General features: G+C 42.9%; 1 protein-coding gene across 2 annotated transcripts in view; it reads right to left on the bottom strand.

The window, feature by feature from the left end:
* Positions 1 to 15,351: 15,351 nt before the first annotated feature.
* trps1 (trichorhinophalangeal syndrome I) overlaps positions 15,352 to 22,868 on the bottom strand; it is a 105,823-nt gene continuing 98,306 nt past the window's right edge. For both annotated transcript variants that reach the window (XM_068575430.1, XM_068575431.1), the window contains exon 11: positions 15,352 to 21,566. In XM_068575430.1, coding sequence (XP_068431531.1) covers positions 19,953 to 21,566 — 1,614 coding nt within the window. In that variant the 3' untranslated portion in view covers positions 15,352 to 19,952. The remainder of the gene's footprint in view (positions 21,567 to 22,868) is intronic.

Below are 22,868 nucleotides of genomic sequence, written 5' to 3'. Positions count from 1 at the left end.
GGGTATTTTTGGTCTGTCATACATATTTCAGTCCTGCTCAAAGCACTTGTCAAAACGTCAAACATCTCATATGAGGTTGTGTTGGATTCAGGTGAGCCACTGAACGCCTCAGGGACGAGCCCCCATAAAAGCAATTATTCCATTCACGCCCTGCCTGTAATCAATGACAGAAGGTCAGACACACACCTCAAACACGCTCATGACAGACTGATACACAACACGTACGCCATGCACACAATTCATGCGTCACGACAGTCCTCCACACTTACATTCTCATGCATAACAGCTACAAAACAAGCACATGCACAAGGACTCGCACACAGTCTTGGATCAATACATTGGGTCATAACCCCAGAGATGAACCATATGGAACATCAATAGACTCATCAATCACAGAAGATGGCAGGCTCACTTCTGGTGCGTGCGTGTGTGTTTTTCTCTTGTGTGTATTGCATGTCCGCTCTGATAAAGGTTATGAATACATTTTTCTAGATCAACCGTACACACTGGTTTTGCCGTCCCTGTGTGTGTGTGTGTGTGTATTATTGCGTGTGTGTGTGTGTGTGTGTGTGTGTGTGTGCCCCTGTGCTCTGATTTATAGCCATTGATTATAGGAAGCAGCAGTGTGTGTCCATCTGTCTCCCAGAGTGAGTGGCCTTATTTGCTCATATTTAAAGGTTATGAATAGGTGTCATATATTGACTGTGTGTCTAAGTTAGTGTTCGTGCAAGCACCTGCGGCTGGTGTGTGTGTGTGTGTGTGTGTGTGTGTGTGTGTGTGTGTGTGTGTGTGTGTGTGTGTGTGTACATATCGATATGGAAAACCTGCCCACTAAACATTTGAGAGCTGTAAACTTGTATTCTATAAATACAGATTATAATTAACACTTCATTATCATTTTGACCCCTGCTGCCAACAGTAGAATACCTTTCTATGTGGGGACGTTGGCCCTCATCAAAGTCACACAATTGTGCCATGAGATATGAAGATGGCTGGTAGCATATCATTTCATTTTGAGAGGTAATCTTGTGAAAGGGCCTTGGTGAAGAAGTTGAGGAACAGTTGTGCAGTAAAATGTCATCTGGGAAATGAAAATTCATTCAAAGGTGCATTAAGGAAGCTAACCTTCAGATTCTAATCAATTCTATCAACAGTCAAAATTGCAATTGGTTGCAACTGGTTGCTCTTTCTACATATATTGCTATAAACCTTTCACATGTTATCATACTTTTGATGATAACTTAGATGAGTAACTCTTCTGCTGTATTCCTGCTGATACATTTGATGTGTGCTTCTCATGAGAGACACTTTCCTGGACAGCTCAGGCCCAATTGAACCTCGATTGACAGCAACGTGTTTTAGTGAGTCCCAGAACGCGCTCATTAGCATATTGTGGTGAAGCTGTTTTACCGAAGAAACTAATCCTCTCAATAAAACACGAGTGCTTTGCTTGTTTGCTGGCTTATTAATCTGTCACCGTCTATCTCCGCTCGTCTGGATTTCGTGAGAAGCATCCAGTGTCAAATAAACGCACAAGCACACACACAAGCACACACTGTACATCGTCACACAAACACAAGGAGGAAATGCTCACCCAGTTTGATGTGTACATTCTGTTCCTCACACCTGACACTTCTTGTCACATCACTTCCTGTATGCCTGTCCTGTCCTTTTGGCCTTAATATTCCAGTTACTCTTTTTTCCTTTTCCCCCTCTCCTGATCTCTCAGACGAAATCTCCACCATATCACATGCAGCCTCGTTGACACATGGACGTCCCTCGTCAATATCTCATCCATTTCCCCATCCAGCCCCCTGGTCTGAGCTACAGTGTGCATTGGCATGGCAACTAAATACTCTTCAAATGATGAGTTGTCTGGTGATACCACTTCCAGGGGGAAATTCATTGCATGTTTGTGTCCTGATTATAAGCACAGGTACATCATAGCGACACACACACACACACACACACACACACCGCTATGCTCCTCACGCACACGACGGCCCCACCAGTGCCCCCTCTGTCAAAGCGCTCAAACGCGGCGATGACACCACGCTGGCATCAATGCAAGATGGGCCGGCCAGCTGTCAGCGTCGAGTGCGGACAAACAAAGTGGAGCTTAATGTGCAGAAAACAATAGAGATTCAAGTCTCACACTCTCGCAGTCCGTCTCGGATATTCCAGGCGGCTGGACGGCTCGGGTATTACAGAGCCATCGCTCCTGCAGGAGGACACGTTGTTCAGCCAAGTGCTCTGACCTGACTGGAGGTGAGGGGCAGAGGCACCATATGCTGATCAATAAAGCGCTGTATTATTAAATAATGAGCACGGCAATGAGCATGGGAGGGTTGTTCAAGCTCCCCAGGATCATTATCGCCACCATTCTAAAAATTCTGCCCACCATCCACCAACAAAAAAGCCTACTTGAGTTTGTTTTTTTCATGTCGCAGCACACGCACACACGCACACACGCACACACGCACACACCTGTCCTACTTATCCAAGTCAACAGATCTGTTTTCACAAGCATCAGCACAACCTCACACCACCGTCTCTTTCGCTCTGGCCTTCTACTCGTCCTCAGACATATCTGCTGTGTCATCCGTGCTGCTGAGACGGTCAGTAGCTTCGTTCTATCAAAGACCAGCGAGGGGTCAGAAAAGTGGAGCAGAGATTCCCATGACCCTCCTCTCCCAGACAAAGACCTGCTTGAGACAGCAGGCATTGAGAGAATGTACTTGTTCTTCACTACCGAGACATAAAGATATGTTTCTAAGAGCAGACTGCCTCCTTAAAAGCTGACTAAAAGACGGAGACCCATCTCAGCTTTTCCTCACCTGTCAACTCGTGTTTAAAATCCCTCCATCGGCGCATTCTGTAATTCTGTCAGTGGTTGCAACTTATTTGGTTTGTTTGGTTTATTTTGGGCAGACTAATTTTAACTTTCCTATGTGGTCTTTTGTCCTATCAGGACCTCATGGCACTATTTCTACCATTTGGACTTGCTGGATAAAAAGTTTGAGTGCAATTCCAACTGTAAATGGTAGCATGGATCGCTTCACTGATTATTGATTCACTGTCTGCAGTATCCACAACACAGATCATTTTAATCCGTTCTGGGACCAAAGACATTTGTTGTTTTGTGTGGGTAGAAGATAGATCTGAGCATTTAGGTTTCAAGAAGCAGGACTATCGCACAGCGCTAACAGTGCGGACTCTGGTCTACCTTCACCCAGAGCTGCTGGCTGGTAGGGATTATCCAGCAGGAAAACCCGGAGTATCGATAAGCTCTGTTAACGGTTCTGCTATCGGTACTTTAGAATCATGGCAGAGGGAAGTATCACTCCTCCCAACACGAGTCCCTTTAAGCTAGCAGGGAAGATGGCACAGGAGAGGGTGAACTAGTGTCACAGGGCTGCAGGTTATGGCCAAAGGCCGGCGTCCCTCCTCATCAGTGGAGTCAAAAGGATTTAGGTCAACTAATAGGTGTCATTTGTAAAAAAAAAAAATTAAAAAAAGGAGCGACTGAGTCGGTTCTTTTCTTATTATGTCATTTTTTTCTCACAAAATAATCAAAAATAGCCAATAAGCAGTAGTGTAGATACAATCTAAACTATACCAGTGTCCGTGAGGCCTCCAAGGTCACAGCCCTTTTAATACTGATTCTGCTGCTTGTTTTACAAGTTTTCTATCTAGACTAAACTCTGTAAATAACGTACGATGCACACAGGTTGTAATATTTTACTAACTGTGTGTGTTTCCGAGCAACTTTAAAAGTTGTGCAATGTGCTGTGACGGAGCCTCGTGAGTTTACCTCCCTGCCTGAGGGTGGTGCTGTTTAACTTGTTGCAGTTTGGGAGTCCGGTTTTCTGGTTAAGGGCACCTTAACACACACATGGCAGACTGGCGCCTCTCCAGCTGCCCGTTGAAGCTCTGCAGGCGCTCTGTGCCGGGACTTGAACGGACAACCCTCCCCTTCCCAAGCCAAGAAGCCAAGATGTTTAATGTATGGCGTATAAGTGTGGTACCATTATCACCAGTGCAAATCCATACATCCTGGTACCAATACATCCCTTGAAGGACATATTCATGGAGTTATTGTTATTTTGGCTTTCATCTAAATTGGTACTTTTAACATATTATACTTAATTTCACAAAGTGCTTAGCCACCTTGCTTGTCAGAGCTTCATGATACCAAAATAACTTTTATGAAGTTTGTTTGAAGACCTATGAGGCCCTTTGCTGTCAAAAGGGAAATTCCTCCTCAAGTTGTGTTGTTTTATGACTCAACACCAAGTCAGTCAACATTAAAGATTCATTGCTGCAGCATATGCCACAGATACATGGGTGTTGTTGCGGATTATCTGTGTGTGTGTGTCTGTGTCTGTGTGTGTGTGTGTGTGTGTGTGTGTGTGTGCGTGTGTGTGTTCTCCTGCACCATACTGCTGTGTGAGCAATATTTTAAACAGATAGATTTTACACTCAGGCTAAACTGTCCCTCCGAGAGACAAACGCACGCACACACACTGAAGCTAATATATTCAGTAATCATATTAATATGAATGCCATTTGGTTGAGAAGTCTCTCGATTGACTTTCTACACAGGGCGACGCAGGAAAAACAAGCAGTGAGGGGTTTGCGAGAGCTCAGAGTCATCCAGCAATTGTAAAGAATACCTGGTACAATGCACAGATTAAGAAACGCACAACAACACAGCAACACACCAGACTGACACAACAACAGCAGCAACAGCAGGGGGTTCTGGGAAAGCGCGGATAAGAGTCCACAAAGCATTCTGGGCTATTTGTATTGTGGTTACAGGGAGAAAATTGCAGAGCATTCTGCAAATAATAATGACGATGAAAGTTATTCAGTGGAACAGACCAGCAGGGACTGACTGGGTGTGCTGAGACGAGGCAGGAAATGAGCATCATGCCAGCAGCAACCAACATTTGTAGAGCGGGAAAGAGGGATGCAGCAAACCCAGCCTTCCATTTATCTGCCGTCGTCGTCGTCGTCGTCGTCGTCTTCGTCTACATTGTTCAGGCCGATCTCTATCGCTCTTTCCATCTTCCTCTTCTTACCCTCCATCTCACACTGGTTGTCTCTTGATGTATCTTTCTGGAATTGCTTTACTGATATTCAAATATGTACTGCCTCAAATTGCCCTTGAATATATATATATATATATATATATATATATATATATATATATATATATATATATATATATATATATATATGAGAAACGCACACAAATATATCGAGGAAGCACATGTTCACAGCCTAAAAGATGCAAAGCTACACTTTGCACTACCACATGCACAGGCGTACACACACACACACACACACTCTCTCTCTCTCTCTCTCTCTCTCTCTCTCTCTCTCTCTCTCTCTCTCTCTCTCTCTCTGACACAAGCATACAAGTGTTCACAGTGTGAGTTGCCTACTTGTGGACCTAATTGTCTCAGCGTGGGTACACTTCTCCTCTTGTTCATCCTGTTTTTTTTCCCCCGCTCACCTCTCTTCACGCCTCACCTGTCCTGAACTCTTCTCATCCTTTTTTCCTCCCCCTCTAATCTTGTTCTCTCCTCTATCCTTTTCATCCTTTTCTGTCAGTCCATCCACAACCTGGCCTGACCTGGCTGAGGACACACATGCACTGCTCGGATTAGTGTGCAGGACCACATGCTTAATGTCGCTCATTTCTAACGGGAGATTATAGAGGCTGAGTGCCACACAGCAGGAGCTGAAATAGTCATGTAAGTTTCAAATTTGAACCATCGTGTGTTTCAGATGATTGAATCGTATAGTCACAGTGAGAAACATCACAATTTCAAGGACACTTTTTTAAACAAATTTGGTGGACTCGATGGTGAATGTTAATGGGTTCTCAGGTGTATCTTTGACTCTTATTAAAAGCCTTCAGCTCCCACAAAAAGCCCCCACAATCAACAAAAAAGTGACCTGGCTCATTAGCTCTTAAATGTGTGATGAAGTGCCACAAAAATGTGTTAAATAAGACCAATTGAAAGCAAAGACATCTGGATATACCAGCTCATTATATCTGAATATCTCAAAATTGCTGATAAGTTATTGTATAATAAACACCTTTTATTTTCACTTTTAAATAAAAACATAAATGTGAGAGTAGTTCATTTAAGGACAGTTGCTATGTTACTGTGGACAAAATGATGATTTCCCATAATAAGAGCCTGCCTTATAATAGACTTAAGACAATAAGTCTTAAGACCTTATGATATTTATGTAATTGTTTCAGAGGCAGACGTGGGATTCCTGTGTCAATTGTAAATATTATGATAAGACAAAACTGATTATATATATATATATATATATATATATATATATATATATATATATATATATATATATATATATATATATATATATATTATTATTATTATTTCCCTATTTCCCGTTTTGACTCTCTGTACATGCAGCCTGTATTTCTGTCTTACTTACCAGGAATGTAGCCTACAATAGCAAAGAAATGGAGAAGAGGGATGATGAAATGAAGAGCAGGGGAACAAAAAAAAGGCGAAATGAAATAAAAAACGAACCTCTTGAATGATGGAATGGCAAGTGAGTGATAAAGTATTAGAAAATGAGAGAAGAGAAGACCTCCAGCTTCCTATCTCTGTTGTCATCGCGTCCTCGCCATTCACTTCCCTTCGTTTCCCTTTTCTCTGGCACTTCCCTCATCCGTCACTCACTTTATCTCAACCTTGCTCCTTCCTAATACTCTGCCCCTTAACTCCACCAGGATCATTATCATTCCATGCTTTCTCCTGCTGCTTCATTTAATCACTCTTTAACTCCCTCCGATGCATTTTGTTCCCCATTTCTCTTTCCCCACCTCGCTTCACCGTCTCTCTCCGTCTCATTCACTCGCGCTGTCTGAGAGAGAGAGAGAGAGAGATTCGACGTCATTCACGGAGGCCTTCACTCACTTTACAATTCATGCTCCCTCCCTCTCTGTCATGCCAGCGCTTCCATTCGCCTCATAATTTATGTTCCTCCTCTGTCTCTCTTGTCTCACCTCTTCAATTTCTGAATTCCCTCTGCTTCCTCATGCTACATTTTCTTTACTCCTCATTTTTATATATTTTGTATTTGCTCACTTAGCGCCGGTTTACAAATCGCTCATTCACGCCACAATTGCTGTCACTCCAATTTTACCCATCCTTATGATGCCTCTTCAGCATTCTTCGCAGGTTTTATCCACACAAGCTTCCCGTTTACTGAAGAATTTTAATAATTGATCAGACAATCATCTTCTTATCATTCAATCTTCTTCTCATGCTCTCTTTCTTGGATTTTTTACACAACACTAACATTATCTATACAACAACCAACCTCTGTATGCATTTAAGGTCAATAACAGTTAGAGAGTTGTAATTAATGGAAAACAAACAATTTAATTAGAAGGATCTTTACGGAGTTAAAAACAGATTGAGTGAATAAAAAAAAGATAAATTAAAAGCTAATTAATTTGCCATCATTCAGTGCTTGTGATGGACCTATTTGACATTTCATAGACTGAACGATAAAGTGATTAGTCCAAAAAATAACTACGCATAACATTATAATATATTATATATATATACCTGTTTAGGCTGTTTTAAATTAAGGGTGTTGACTTTGCTGAACCTGCAATGACTTTATTGGGACTTATGTACACCAGTTATGATCTGCCTACTGATAATGTGTTTGTCTTGATGCTCGTACAATGACTGACAGGTGAAAAACACCTATTTAGACACTTATCCATGAATATAGTACATCCCTCTTGGAGGCCTAATCTATGCCAATAAATGTTGCTAAATTGCAAGAAATGTAATGGAAAAGCATGTGTGTGTGTGTTTGTGTGTGTGCTTGTGTCAGCAGGAGCTTTATACAGGCCATGCACACTGTACAGTACAGTGTTTGTGCATCATAAAGAGTGTGAGTCGACCTGGAGGCAAAAGTTCCTATTTTTCTCAGTGTAACAGTTGTGGATATTTAGTAAATGTTTCTCTGAAGAAAATAGGGGGCTGTGGTGACATGTGGAAGTGAGAAATGAGATTCCTTTGGGGATGGAAATAGTTTGCCACAGCGACAATATACTGTCGGAAATAGAGTCTTTCTTCAAGTTAATCTTTTTCAAGTATTATACCTCCAATTCAGTCTTGACAGGCAACTCTGACAACCTCTGAAGAGTCACTTGTTGCACAAATCCTTCTTCTTCTCTTTTTTTTAACACACAGATGCCATGACTTCTACCTGCACAGAAAAGCAACACTGGAGGCGGTTGTATGGAGACAAATGGTGTCATCAGTCACTCACACACACACATGCAAAGGCCAATACTGACTCAATACTTTATTTACAAAGGAAGGGCACATTTATGAATACAACTTGAAATTCATAATTTAGCTGTCCTTTGGTTTCTTTTTCTTGAGCCTACGTGTGAAACTGATACTATTGAACCCTGCTTGTAAACAAAAAGAGAGAAGAAGAAGTAGAGACAAGAGGCACAAACCTTTCTTGACTGCCAAAAACGTCTCCCCTCCAGAAATATTTTCCCGTAATTAAAAACCTACAAAAAAAAAAAATCATTTCTGGCAGTGAGCACGTGGGAAGAAGTTTGCCTCCAGGGTTTTGTGTCAGAAAGGGTTTATATTAACCCAAACCATGATCTTTTCCTAAAACTCACCACGTAGGCTTGTTGCCTAACCCCAAAGAGAGGTTTTTTTGGCAGGAGGCCCGGAAGGTAAATCTGTGTGAAGGGGAAATGAAAGGGTGACAGAGAGACGGAAAGAGGAGTGGGAGATACAGTATAGAGGAAAAGGGCAGATGTCAAGAAGAAGCTGAGAGTTTGACCTGCAGGTATACTGAATAATGGATGGATGATGTGAAGGGTGGAGAGGAGAGGAGGGGCGGGAGCCACCATCACCTCATTCTCTCCTTTTTTTTCTTCTCTCTTTTGCTTCCTGGTTTCTTCTTCCTCTCCTTCTACATTGACGCTACATACTGTAAGGCAGCTGCTCTCACACATTGGGTTTATTAACATGCAGATTTGTATTCAAATGATCTAGTCAACGCTGATCATGAACATGATTATATTTGTGTCAATGTATGGTCATAATAATAGAAAACAGAATAACAACCCTTTTTAAAAAAAAAGTGTAAACCCCCTTAAGCTTCATCAAGGGTCAGTACACTTTGACCCATGTGTTGCATTGAGCTGTTATTAAATGAATCCATGTTTTCTGGGTTGAAATTGTGCTTCCCCGACCCACGTAAACACTTTAATCCTGGCGGCTGAAGCCGATAACTCCGTAGTACTGGAGGTATTGTGAAATATATTCAATTAGTGGAACACAAGAATGAGCTTTAACTCCGGGATTGCCAAGATTACAAGCAGGCAACACTGTAACACAAAGGTTAGGGCAGCACTGCTCCAGCAGCGAGCGCGAGAGAGGCGTGGGGGTTCTTGGAAAGACGCCACCGGCAGCATCGGTGGAGTTTTCAAAAGCCCTGTTGTGGTTTTGTGCTTCCTCAGTCAATGATGGGAATTGAAATGATTTCGCAGCCATTGGGAGCAGCTGAAATTGTTATCTCGTACACGAGGAACGTCCAAGGATTTCATCTGTCGGCGCTTTTCTCAGCGTGTCATGGCCGTATGCTCCCTGAGCGACTGCTCACATTATCCACAATGCAAATTGAATTTAGTTCTTTGTTTTACAAGTAAAAACACTCGTTGTAAATATTGCTTTCCAGGGAGTTCTGGGTACATGAAGCATCGGGCCATCAGCCATGTCTGCCTGAAAGCTTCGCTTCAGAACAGTGGACCGGGCCTTGAGTTTCCAGTCAATGGCACCACGTTACGTCCGGCTGCTCTTGAATGCATCTCTTGGCTGCAAAGACTTCCAGGATATCTGAGTCCCACCTGTCCAAGGCTGCACTTGAGCCCACCAGAGATCCTTGAAAAACAGAAAAGATGTCGAGAGGATGAACACGTGCTGTACAGAGAAGCCTTAGAAGGTTTTACATCTTTGCTGTGAGCTTAGCTCTCTGGTATCTGGTAGCTTTTTTTTTTTTTTTTCTTCTAAAGCGTTGAGTCTTTCTCAACAAAGCATCCGAGCGGTTTTGGCTGCGCGAGGAAGTTGATGCTGCCTGCTACTGATAGAGATATTGACAATTATGCCTCACATCTGCATTCATGCGCACCATCACCGCTATATGTTGCATCCGGAGGGAAATATGAATGATGAAGGAACCTTTAGTCATCAATAAGTAGACCTTCAGTGTCCCAGAGGACCTCGGTATGGATTATAGTCGCCGCTGCATTAGGGTTTGTTGTTGATGTGGAAATGTCAGTGGCCTGAAACAGAGTTAAGACGCATTCAAACTATTAGAATCATCATCGGGACATTTGCGAATCACAGAGTGATAAAGTGAGATTGCCTTCGGCTGTGATTTGTCAGCGCAGTTAGAAATCTGATGAGCCTGAATAGAGGATTAAATCACTCAATAAGTCGGTCATTACTGTATTTTTGTAGAGCTCTCGCAGCGCTGTGGAGTAAACACACGCTGCTGGAGTCGGTAGTGGAGACAGAGGCTTGTTTATCTTATTTATGAGGCCGGTTGAAAACACAGTATTTGGCCTCAAACTTCTCATTTTTCTTTTATTGGTTTTGGTTGTAATTTACAGACAAAATTGATAAAGTTATTTGTTTTATCGAGGACAAATACTAAATTAACTAGTGTGTCGCATTTTCTTCATTAAAATGCACTATATTATGTATACAGATGCTTATTCATGTTTCATCCATAATTTGTTTTTGTCTCCAAAGATACCCTTTCATTTCTATTTTTCATCATGCTGTCCTTTTGTCTTTGTGTGTTACTTGCTTTATTAATGATATATGAAATGTTTTAGGGGCACCTGCATGTCCCCCCTCCCCCCTCTTATAAATCTTTAACTCCGCTGCCTCAGAACTGATTAACTGCTGCCACTGCATTGGTTCAAAGTTTCAGGTTTGGTGAGGCAACATTTCAGCTGGGGCTTTGGAAGCTGATTCAGCCACTCGCTGGAAATGTTAATGCAAATAAAGAGAAAGTTGGGCAAAGTTTTCCTATTTCGTCTATTTTTCATATTCCCATTCTATCATAATAGAATCCTCTGTGTTGACTTCTCCGAATCCAACTGTGAGTCCATGAATCAAACACATTTTTCCTTGGGAAAGACGCAGCGCGGCGACAGACGTGGCGTCGACGAATCCACGAAAGGCAACAGCCGCGTGTTGTCGCCGACGCGCGGAGCTTCCTGTTGTGACTTGTGTTTACAGCGGCGCTGCGGATGATCTTTGCAATCTGGAGGCTGCCAGGATGCAACGGTGAGACACGGTCTCCCAAATTTGATCAAACTCCAATTGTTGGTGAGACATTGCACAGCGGAGACTGTGGGGGGACGATAAAACAGATCAGAAGCATTGACGGGGTCAGCGGGAGCGTGGATCGCTCCAAGATAATGTGACTTCAACATAGTGGGGCTGTTTTTTCAAATTGTTTGTGGGGGAAACTGGTTTTCTCAAAGCAAAAGTGAATGTTGCCATTAGACTGGATGTGAAAACTATCCTCTTGAACTGGAAATGAAGGAATAACATACACATCACTCACTGGAAAAACCTAATGATTCAACACATCTCAATGGAAAATCAAACCTCCTCCGTCATTTGTAACACAGAACACTCCATCTGGTCATCCTTCTCTCTGTTTTTACAAACATGACACCACCCAGTCGATTAATACTCACATGACTGTTTTCAGCCTGAAACCCACGTACATGCATTTTTGCATACATATCAATCTACCCCCAACTATTAAATAACACACACACACAGACACACACACACATACACACAGACACACACACACACTCTTTTTTTCTCTCATGGACAAACACCATACTTATATACACTAGATATGTTGGCCTGTATCTCACTGTTTTGTCGTCCTGTTGATGTTATGTCAATGTGTTGTCTTTGTTCTGTTTGTGCAATAAAATATTTAAATAAATAAAATTAAAAAAGACTGGACGTGTCTCTTTCCTGCTTAATTCTCTTACTGTTGATAGTTGAAGAGAAGGACATGTTATCAATGTTTAAAGTGCGTGTGCATGCACACACTTTGACAACACAGATGAACACTTCTCCTACACATCAAGAACCCGATTGAAGTGTAACATGCAATGCGGATTCCCCAATAGAAACGGAACAGTCTGAAAATCTAAATAAAACCTGAAGAAAAAGAGTCAACAAGGACGGAGACACAAATGGGTAAAAGAGACGTTGTTATAGTCAGCTGGTCTGACTTCTTGTCCTGTGACCTCTCATGTGCTCTTTAGAGAATTCAAATGTCTTTGATTAGAAAAGTGGGGGAGGGTTATTCAGCGGAGGACTGGAGGGGTGCAGGTGAAGAAACTGAGCAAAAGCTCATCAAGGTTTTCCACAGAAATAGAAACGACACACACACACACACACACACACACACACACACACACACACACACACACACACACACACACACACACACACACACAGGTGCATACCATTATCAGTGTTTTTGTGAGAAGGAGATATTATTAACTGAATTATTATTAAATAACTCCTGCGCCCTAATGTGAAGGACGGGGCAAGGAAAAACTGTGTGTTTGAGTGTGTCTGTGTGTGTGTGTGTGTGTGTTTTCTATAGTCAGTGTTTTGCGGCAGAAGCAGACAAATTTGCATGCAATGAACGTATGCACGCATGACTCTTTCTGTGCTATATATATATATATATATATATATATATATATATATATATATATATATATATATATATATATATAGTATACTTCAGTTCTTGATTCCTTTTGCCAACCAAACTTTTTTGTGCAGAACGTAAACCCTCCTGCCATTCCAATGAAGTGCATCTGAATTTGAAAGACAAAAAGAGAGAGAGAGGCGGGCAATGCAACGGGAGTGGGAACAGAACGGGTGGATCAACTGGAGGAGTACAGGGGGAATAAAAGGGAAAGAAGATTACACATGAAATCCCTCTGCAGTGGACCTCACTGTGAAGCTGATGACACGCGGCCGCCGTACTGAGGCCATGTCGAGCTGTAATTTGGCTTTCAGCAGGGACTGGGATTAGTTAGAGGCAGAGATCCTCCTGCTCATATTACAGCTGCCCATGTGGTAATAAATGATTGATTTAATGAATATCAACATCTATCCATCTATCTAACATGAGAGCTTTATATCCCAAAATGAATATGGAATCAGCTCACACAGCAGCCACTGTTGGAATCATTCAATATTCAATATGCCTCGCAGCTAGATCATCTCTCTCTCTCTCTCTCTCTCTCGCTCACTGTCTATCTCTATAGTTCTCTCTCATACTCGCTCACTCGCCTTCTCTGTACAAACTTCACAGCTGTCCACATGAGCCACATTCATAATTCAAAGTGCCCAGTCCATCATATCTATCTACATATCCAGGCATCAACTACCTTTGTGTCTATCAGAATGAAATTTAAATAAAGTACATCTCAAGCAACCCACATGAAGACGTGACAACAGCAATGCTATTTACACACACACACACACACACACACACACACACACACACACACACACACACACACACACACACACACACCTCCTTACCATGTTGCTCCCTGACACACAGGAGCCCTCAGTCAACAGTGTAGGTAACTCATACATAAACATGAATTAAAATAAACAGAAATGATGTTTGTTTGAACAGAAACAGGCTGACTGACTGACAGGTGGGGGGGCGGGACGGGGGGGGGGGGGGCGGATACACAGAAGATATGTGAGCTTGACGCAGAAAATGGAACGATTGTGAGTGTGCATGCGTACATCTGCCATCTGACGTGTCGGCCCCCGGCTCAGCGAGGACAGGAGGCGTGTCCTTGTGTTGCTGCGTGTTGTTTCCACATTCCTTCTTTCTGTGTTTTGCCACGTATTCATGTGATGGATTCGTCCCCTTTTTGCCTTTAACAGGTTCATAATTATGTGCAGCCGCATGCGTCTGTGTGTTGACCTCTCCAGGAGACACTCAGGTTTTTAGTATTCCGGTCTGTCCCCGACTTTCTGAGGCCGATCATCACACACACACACACACACACACACACACACACACATTGAAGTGACGGCCCGCTGCCGGCTCTGAAGCAGACTTAATCAACTCCAATCAATGTTCATATTATAAACACAAAGATGAGGTGATAATGCTGAACATTAAATAGACCAAAGATTAGAAGCCTTTGTCGTCTGATAGATAGCACCGCTGCACTGATTAAGTCCGTCAAAGTTTCTGACCCAAATCAGGATTGTGGGAAAATTAGAATAGAGAGAAATGAGCCTCTGGCTGAGGCCCAAATGCTTTGAAATAATCTGGTACATCAGAACATATAAATAACTTCCATTAGTCGTACTAAATGGAAGTTTTAGAGCAAAGTTTAGTGCTGGTGTGACGCTGGAGGGAGAGGATGGGGTCGGTAATATCAACATCATGGACATCTTCCCATTGTCTTGTGTGTGAAGTTGACCTTTTGACCTTTTGCAGCAGCTCAAGAGTAAAGCTCAAAGAGGTTCAGTAGATGACAATTTTCTTTTGATATTTCTCATGTGGAAATTGAAATCCTGGCTTGATGATAGTCTTACAGGAAAGGTCAACATGTCAACGTAACCTCTGGGGGCCATGAGTGCATCTCATCGACAGCAAATGTCGATGAGATGCGAACACTCGTTTGAAAACTACGTCGCCTTTGAACAAGTGTCGACCGTGCAGAAAAATTAGACGCTGGACAAACGGTCACATACATCAAATGGATCCGTCCACCGGAAAGAAAAATCAGCGATGCAAAATGACATATTTGATGACCGGAGTACGTTGTGTGCACTTGATAATCTAAGATACAATTAAATAGTCCAAACCTTTGTATGAGGACAAAAAGCAAGCCCGTAAAATAGAGAAAAGCCGGCCGGCAGCAGGGAAGAAAGGACGAGAATAGAAATGCGCGATGTCTGTGGAGCTCCTGGCGCCGTTCACCAGCACAGCAGGAGGCATGTTCTGAGCTTTAACATTTTCTATTGCAAATATTTTTAGAAAGAAAAAAATTGTCTGCCTTGGTACCAATTCTTTATGTGTGTGTGTTCGGCCCACAGCCGGCACAAGTCTGTTTGTCTTTGATCCCACCGTGAGGGGATTTATACTGACCGAGGTCTTCCTCTTTTTTCCACAGAACATCACCAATGAATGACACACACACACACATTGTCCATATTCAGTATGTTTGTTATTACTTTTATTAATTATTATCATCGTCATCATCGTCAACATTATTCTTCAAGTTTAGCTGTGGAACAAACTTTTTCTTGGCTGTCAAAATGTTGAAATATCATTTTTGCATGAAATGAAACCTAAAAAACAACGTACGGAAAGGTTTCAGAATAAAATACAACATGAGAAAGAAAATAACCTAAAAAAACAAAACAAAACAAAATTCTATCAAAGCCATTCAACTGAATAGAAGACAAAATTCTACTAAAAATATATTGGTTAAATGTACATAGTTGATGTGTGTGTGCATGCATGTGTCTGACCAACAATAAACTGGCCTTTAGCTCCCTTGTCTCCCACGATTAATACTGTACATCCCAAAATGTACACTCAAGCCGTACCACTGCCGGTGTGTGTCTCTGTGTGTGTCGTCCCTTCCTTGGCAATAAGAACATAATAAATGGAGTGCAAGCAACAGCATAATTCTCTATAACACATTCTGAGAAAGACAAAAATGAAAACACTTGTAAAGCAGACCCCCTCGCCCCTCAATGTAAACGCTGACGTGAAATGCCATCAAACCTCAAACAAAACTCATAATTGAAGGAAAACATGCCACATGTGTCCTGCAGTACCTCATTTCTTACCAACATGCCTATTTTAAAACAACAACTGTCAGCTGAAATGTTATCCCAATCAACATTAGTAACTATTTATGTTTTACATAAACGGTGTCCTTGCTTGACCCTCAGGAGACGTCAACGTTAAGCTGGCAGATGCACACAAAGAAGATATTAGGACAGCAAGGGGTGCAGCGCACAAACTATATGAAAAGAGTGCATGAACATATTTTTTTTTACTTCCAAGTACAGGGAAAGGATTTTCTTTCAAAAGCTTAACGATTGAAACATTTTGGCATCAGAATTTGTCTCCAGCCCACAGAGAAATCAAGATGTTCACCCAGATTCAACACAAAAAACCAGAGTTCATCCAGTTTCTTTGTCACATCTTTGTCCTACTTTTCCTCGAAATCCCCTGAAAACGACGTCGCATCGCCTAAAAGATGAACATTCGTGTTGAATTGTTATCGAATGTGAGCCCCGTTGTCACACGAATGAACCTAAAAATCCACACTTTGCTTGGAGCAAGTATTTGAAATTTCTCTGCTGGTGACAATTTCTTTCATCAAACCCAAGGCCCACTCAAGTGGGAGTGGAATTGAACAAAGTCAACATAATCACAAAGGTTGTCAGTTCTGGGGTAACTAGGTTGCCTTCAGCAACATTCTGACAGAATCCCCAAACCCCCTCCAAGTGAGAAAACTTTAATCAAGAGAAGGGATGCAGGACGACGGAGGAATACAAAGAAGATGAGAGTCACAGCGTTGGAGTAACAGGTGGATAGAAACACAGAAAGATGGAGAGGTCTTTGTCAAATGAGACGACAAAGATACAGGTGATGTTGAAGGGAGGTAAAGAGACAACAGAAGAGTGGCTAAGTGGATACGTAAACCTATTTGTATTAGCTACTTTATTCATCCACCGCCTGCTTCTATTTTCTTCAAAGGCATCCATCTATCCACCTCAGCAGGTATCCCTCGGTCCTTCCTTTGTTCGGTCTGTTCTTTCATTCCTTAGCTTTTTTTTGTTGTTGCTACATTTGAAAATGTAAACAGATTTCATGATGCTATAGCAGCCCCTTAGGAGATCACCAGGATAAAAATAATGACAAATAAAAAAAAACAACATAACACATTGGCACAAGATATTTCCTAGAATGTAGACCTTTTGATTTTTTTTTTTTTTTTTTTTTTTTTTTTACATAATGCTTGTTGAATTGGTTGTGTCAGTGTGATACGGAGAGCCATGCATGGCGAAAGTGACCAAACCACTTCAGAGGACGACATCCAGACCAAAACCTGGACCTTCACCATGATACGGGCCTTCTGGGAACATGAGCGCATGCCGTGATTCATCTCCACGTAAACCAAATACACAGTACAGAACGACTTCGTGGCATTAAGTTACCGAGGCATACTGTTTGTCTCGACAATTCCACACAGTCATGTACAAACATGCAACAATTGGAGATAGTCAACTGGTGATTGACAGCAACTTCATTTTTTTTTAAAAAAGCTCATGTGGGTCTCATGGGATGAAAATGCTCAGTGTGAACAGGTGTTTAACTCCAGCATTATAATGGATGACTGATATCTCGGTGCGTGGAAATTAAATATAGCAGTCTGTTTGACCAACTTCTGCCGACTCAGAACATAACTTTTCGACACAGTTATACTTTTTTAGAAAAACTGTACAAGTTACCAGGCACTAGGCGGAGCATTTTTCATTCACGTCTTTTGGATAAGCATAGAAAAATATCTTGTTCTCATTCTTTCTTCCTTCTTGTCTTTTATTTTCTTTCGGCCTATTATTACTTCCTTCAAAGGAGTCTCTTGGTGATTATTATTATTATTTTTTTTGCAACTAAGGCAGCAAGGCAGAAGAAGTGATTCTCTCTTTACAAAAATAAACAAGATGGCCACCGCGTGGCTCCGTTCTGAAGAAGAGGGGGACTTTCGAGGACCTGACAGTTGGAAACTAGACGAAAGGAGTGTCAGGTGGATCTTTTTCCTCACCTAGAAGATGTTAGAACCCAACCATCGAGTGAAGGGGGACGAGTTATTTAAACATGATCATTTCCCTTCAGTGATTTATACAACTTAACTTGACAACGTGGTCTCACGTTTGCTCAGGATCATTCAGGTCTAAAGTTGAACAGTTTCCACCCATAGAAAAGGCAACGTATTCTGCAGATTTGATAAGACGCTAACATGCTACATAGAGGTAACCTACCGAACTCTCAGATATACAAGATAGGCCGAGTAAAACACTGTAGGCGAGGAGCTCCGTAGACTCAATACAGAGCAAAAGTTCATACAGTTAACGGAAATAATTGATCCTTAAGAAAACATTTAGGTTTGATCTCCCGAAGTTCATAAGTCTCTATAAAACCATGTGAAGACGTACAGAAAAAAAAAAGACATACTAAGACCATTTTGACCTATTAACACATAATGAACACAATAAGAACATATATAAGAGAACGCTATGTCACATGCTAAAACCGTTAGACCACTGCACATGTCAAAATGATGTGTCACATGCTATGAAACAGGCGGGTTGGTGTGCAACACTTGTGACCCCTGAGGACAGAAATATCGAGCGCAAGCCTTCATAATGTTTGAATCATCGGTTGGGGACGGACGCATCCTTTGTTCCTTACACACGAGCACTATTACACAAATGCACACATACACCCAACCCCCGTCCTTTGCTGTACCATTTCTGTTAGACGGCCTTTAACAAGTCTCCACGCAAACACAAACAACAAACAGCTCAAAAAGGAAAGAAAAAACAAACACAAATAGGTTAATCCGTATAGTACCATTTCCTGCAAAAAGCATTATTTGCCTTTACAAAATAACATATATAGGAAAAAGGTGTAGCAAATTGCATGTTTTGTACTATAACATCATACTTATTATTATTACCATTATCATCATTATAAATGTTAAGCAGGTTAATAGATGAAGGTTCTGTTAGGCGGGCAGCCAGGCACGTAGCTAGTATCATGGCACGGAGGAAGGTAGAAAATAATATCACTTGGTTTGATCCAAATGGATGAAGAGAACACTTCGGTCCGGAATCACTCCGGTGTTACCAGTCGAAACTGGTTTCAAGCAGTTCAAAAAAGTCTCGGTCAAACCAAACCCAACCAGTCTCCCAGTTTGAGCCACTTTGCAGCGGGGGGCGATTTCGCCAGTTGTCGTTTTTTTTTTTTGTGTGTGTTTTTTTTTGCCAGTTTTAGAAACAATCGGGCACGAGTGAAGGGAACCAACTGCTCCTTTAGTACCGAGGTACCACCAGAGTGAAACTGCTTGAACTCTGGCCAGCTTCCAAGAGTCAAAATAAGTTTTGGTTTTGGATCCATCTGCACGGCGGTGAAACAGTCAAAAACACGCTCAAAGTAGTTCCAACCAGATCAGATCTGGTCCTACCAAGATAAATGATGCATCAGGCCAGTTTAGCGTGGTGCATAACAGATCAGCTCAGTTCAGTTAAAGTGTTTTGCTTCTAGCATTCTTTTTCTTTTTTTTTGCTCTGCTGTATGATGGCTGTGCAAGTGCTGAGCTCCTCAAACTCATCCTCAATGAGAGCAGTCCAACTGTCAGTCGCGCTTCCATCTTATTGGGAAAGCGCACAAAGTGGCTGTTTTGTTAAAGGTGATTTCGGCTGCATGCCCGGACTCCTCCGTCGTTGAATACTTGCCACAGAGCCGTCACGTGGCCGTCACTCAACGCAGGATTCGGGGGAGGGAGGGGAGGGGGCTATTTCTCCCAACTGTCCCTGCAGCAGTCGAGCGGGATCCTACAATGATTTTTGACCATTTGACAGCCGAGCGCTTCCAGCATAAGGATGTGTTCCATTTAGTGCCCACTGTGACATGAGCGAGCCTCCAGGAACGTGGAGGCTGGCAGCTTATTCATTCAATAAAACACGTTCTTAAAGGTTTATGTGAGTCAAAAAGGCATCCGATTATTCATTACTCGCCGTGTTCTCGTCTACGTTTTCAGATTCAGCAACAGTCGTTTCCTCCGTGGGCTCGGTGGTGACATCGTCCCTATCCGACACCGTTTCCTCTTCCGCTACCTGGTTCGTGACGTCGCGGCCCTCCCCTCCTCCCTCCTTTTCAACTTCCGTCTCATTGTCGGTGGCCTCGTTGCCTGTAGTTTCTTCTGCTTGGTTATCGCGACAAACCCCGACGCCGTCGTTGCATTCGTCTGTGATCTCGCTGCGGTCGCCGTCGTCGTCGTTTTCCTCCGGCGTGGCGGTCTCCTGCTCCGACGTCACTGTGGCGTTCTGAGCGAGGTCGTCCTGCTCGCGACCCCTCTCGTGTGGCGTTTTGTCCGAGTACCTGTGTAAGCCCCTCTGTATGTGTGTGGTGAAATCGTAGCGATCCACGCACACGTGGAGGCAAAAACTGCACTGGTACGGTCCCTGGTCGCCGTGGCAACTCATGTGCAGGGCATACATGACCTCGTCCAGGAAGTAGATCCCGCAGTGGATGCAGCGGTTGGTCAGGTCGTCCTGCGTGGCCACTTCCACCGTTGCGCGAGTCGATGGGACGCTCGGCCGCCATTTTGTCGAACTGTCCTTTTCTTCTCCTGCCGTCTCCTCTTTTGAGCTCTCTCCTTCATCCATCCTCTCCTCATCCTCCTCTTTCTCTCCTTTCCAGCTCTCTCTCAACCTTTCAGCCAGCGGCGACTCTTGCCTCCTCCTCTCTGCACCATTTGAGGACACGTGTGCGGCGCTTGTATCTCTTTGTCTCATCGCGAGATCCAAAGGAGCGTCGTTTTCTAATGACGGCGACGAGGTTTGGGAGTGAAGAGGAGGAGGAGGGTAGTGAGGAGGCGCTGGAGGCGGGGGAAGAGGAGAGTAGGGAGAGGCGCAGTAAGGCACCGTGTAGCTTTGCTGATGATGCTGTCCTGGCGCCACCATCGCACCAAGGTAAAGAGCGTTATTCCCGAGGCCACCGGGGCTGCTGAGATTACTGATGCTACCAGGAACCCCGGACGCGGCGGCCATCTTGTACTTGGTCCAGAACCTGAGCCAATCCGACTCAGGGGTTAAATCAGGCGAGAGGGTTAACGGTAAGGGTAAGGAGAAAAGAGGGTACTGGTACTTTTCAATTGGCGATCCAGGAGGCGAATAACTCGACGGTTTGGAGGGACGCATGTACTTTTCAATCGGACTGCCTCTTTCTGATCCCCCTCCTCCTTTGCCTCCCTCTCCTTTTGGTATAATCCCTCCCTCAGCAACGCCCCCATTGCCCTCAGCTACCAATGAGGTGGGGGGATGTGAGGGGAGGAGCAGGGGAGGCATTCGTCGGTGGATCTCCAATGTTTGATTGGCGAGGAAGGCTTGAGTGGATCGGGGAGAGCGCGAGCGAGGTGAAGGCTGCTGGTTTTTGATTGACGCAAAACTTCGGTCCGACTCCTCCCCATTCACACGCTCCTCGCTGGTGATGCGTTGCTGTTTGGGGGCGGGGGTCTCCGATGACAGCGAATCGGGGTTGATGCGCTTTCGGGTCCGGCGGCGGATGATCTGTTCACCGTTGTTCTGCTTGATGATGTTTAGAGGTCTGGGTGTCTACAAGAGAGGGAAACAAGGAATAATATTGTAAAAACAATGATGAAAAAGAATAACGTTCATTGTCCTGTCTGAACATTTCCCCCTAAATCCTTTTAGGGTACTGATCTGACATTATTGCTGTCAAACATTCACAGCCACGGACTATTTGATTGTGATGATTTTAAATGAATTGCACAACCGAGATACATTATAACATTCAAGCTTATGACCAATAAACATCCTATCTGAACTTAAAGTAATTAGATATTTGGGGAAATACTCAAACACGGTAATGCTAATGCCAGTGTAATTAACTGTGACATGAGGACTGTGTTTTTTTGCCCTGACCACAAGGGGGAGCGCTTACATTTGATGTAAATTGAGTTTACTCAACTTTTACTTAACGGATCCCTCACAAAGTCGCCTTCATTAATCCTGCCTTACATAAGTAATCTCCTAATTATTGAAGTATACAGTATTCCTTCTCAATATTTGGATTGAAAAGGCAACAGTCAAACTGAATTCCAAAAGATAAAAACTGCTCGGTAACAACCACGACGTCGTTAATGAAGCGCTTTGCTGCACACACATTTAATATCCCACTGGAATGAACAAAGTACTTATAAAGACATACACAAGATGATGAGACCTTTGTGAGGGTTCATGTGCCAACAAAATCAAAACAATCTCAAAACCTTTCCTGACAAATTAGCAAAAGTAAAATAAAGTGTCTAGCCTTCACTCAAAAGTAATGACTTTCACTATTGGAGAAGCAGCTTCTTTGAGGCGTCCTCTCTAAATACACATTATAAATAATGACTTCCGCTTAGCAATAATTCAAAAACTAAGCAAGGGTTGTTTTTTTCACTATGTCGATACTGGAAATGATTTGTGTGAATGCATTCGTGGTTATGCGCGTGCCTCTGTGGATAGCCCTGTACGTCTGTGACTGACAAAGTGGGCCTCTCAAGGTAGAAGTGTATAAACGCGTGCTTGTTTGTGCCGAGTCATCATCCGTCATTGTGGAGCTGCTACTGAGAGTATTTAAGGAGAGATCGGTCAACAGCATCAATCCAGGTTGTCCTGCTGCACTTGCAACATAAACAAATGATTATCACATTTGTTTTGATAATCAACAGTCTTCATGCCCAAACCAGCTCCTCAGGAGGGACAACGCTGTGTTTCAATGATCTATTAACACACCTGCATTCCGGACAGGTGCCTCCCATAAGCGGCCAAACTGGTATTAATCTGTTGTTAATCAGAGAGCTGTCCTGCTGAAGATCCTAGACACCTGGATCATTACAATAAGTGATGAGT

This window comes from Clinocottus analis, unplaced genomic scaffold (genome assembly GCF_023055335.1).
Source record: "Clinocottus analis isolate CAN_PGR_092001 unplaced genomic scaffold, fCliAna1.0.p SCAF_14, whole genome shotgun sequence".
In the NCBI taxonomy this organism is placed as follows: domain Eukaryota; kingdom Metazoa; phylum Chordata; class Actinopteri; order Perciformes; family Cottidae; genus Clinocottus; species Clinocottus analis.
This window is presented reverse-complemented; position numbering and strand designations above follow the sequence as displayed.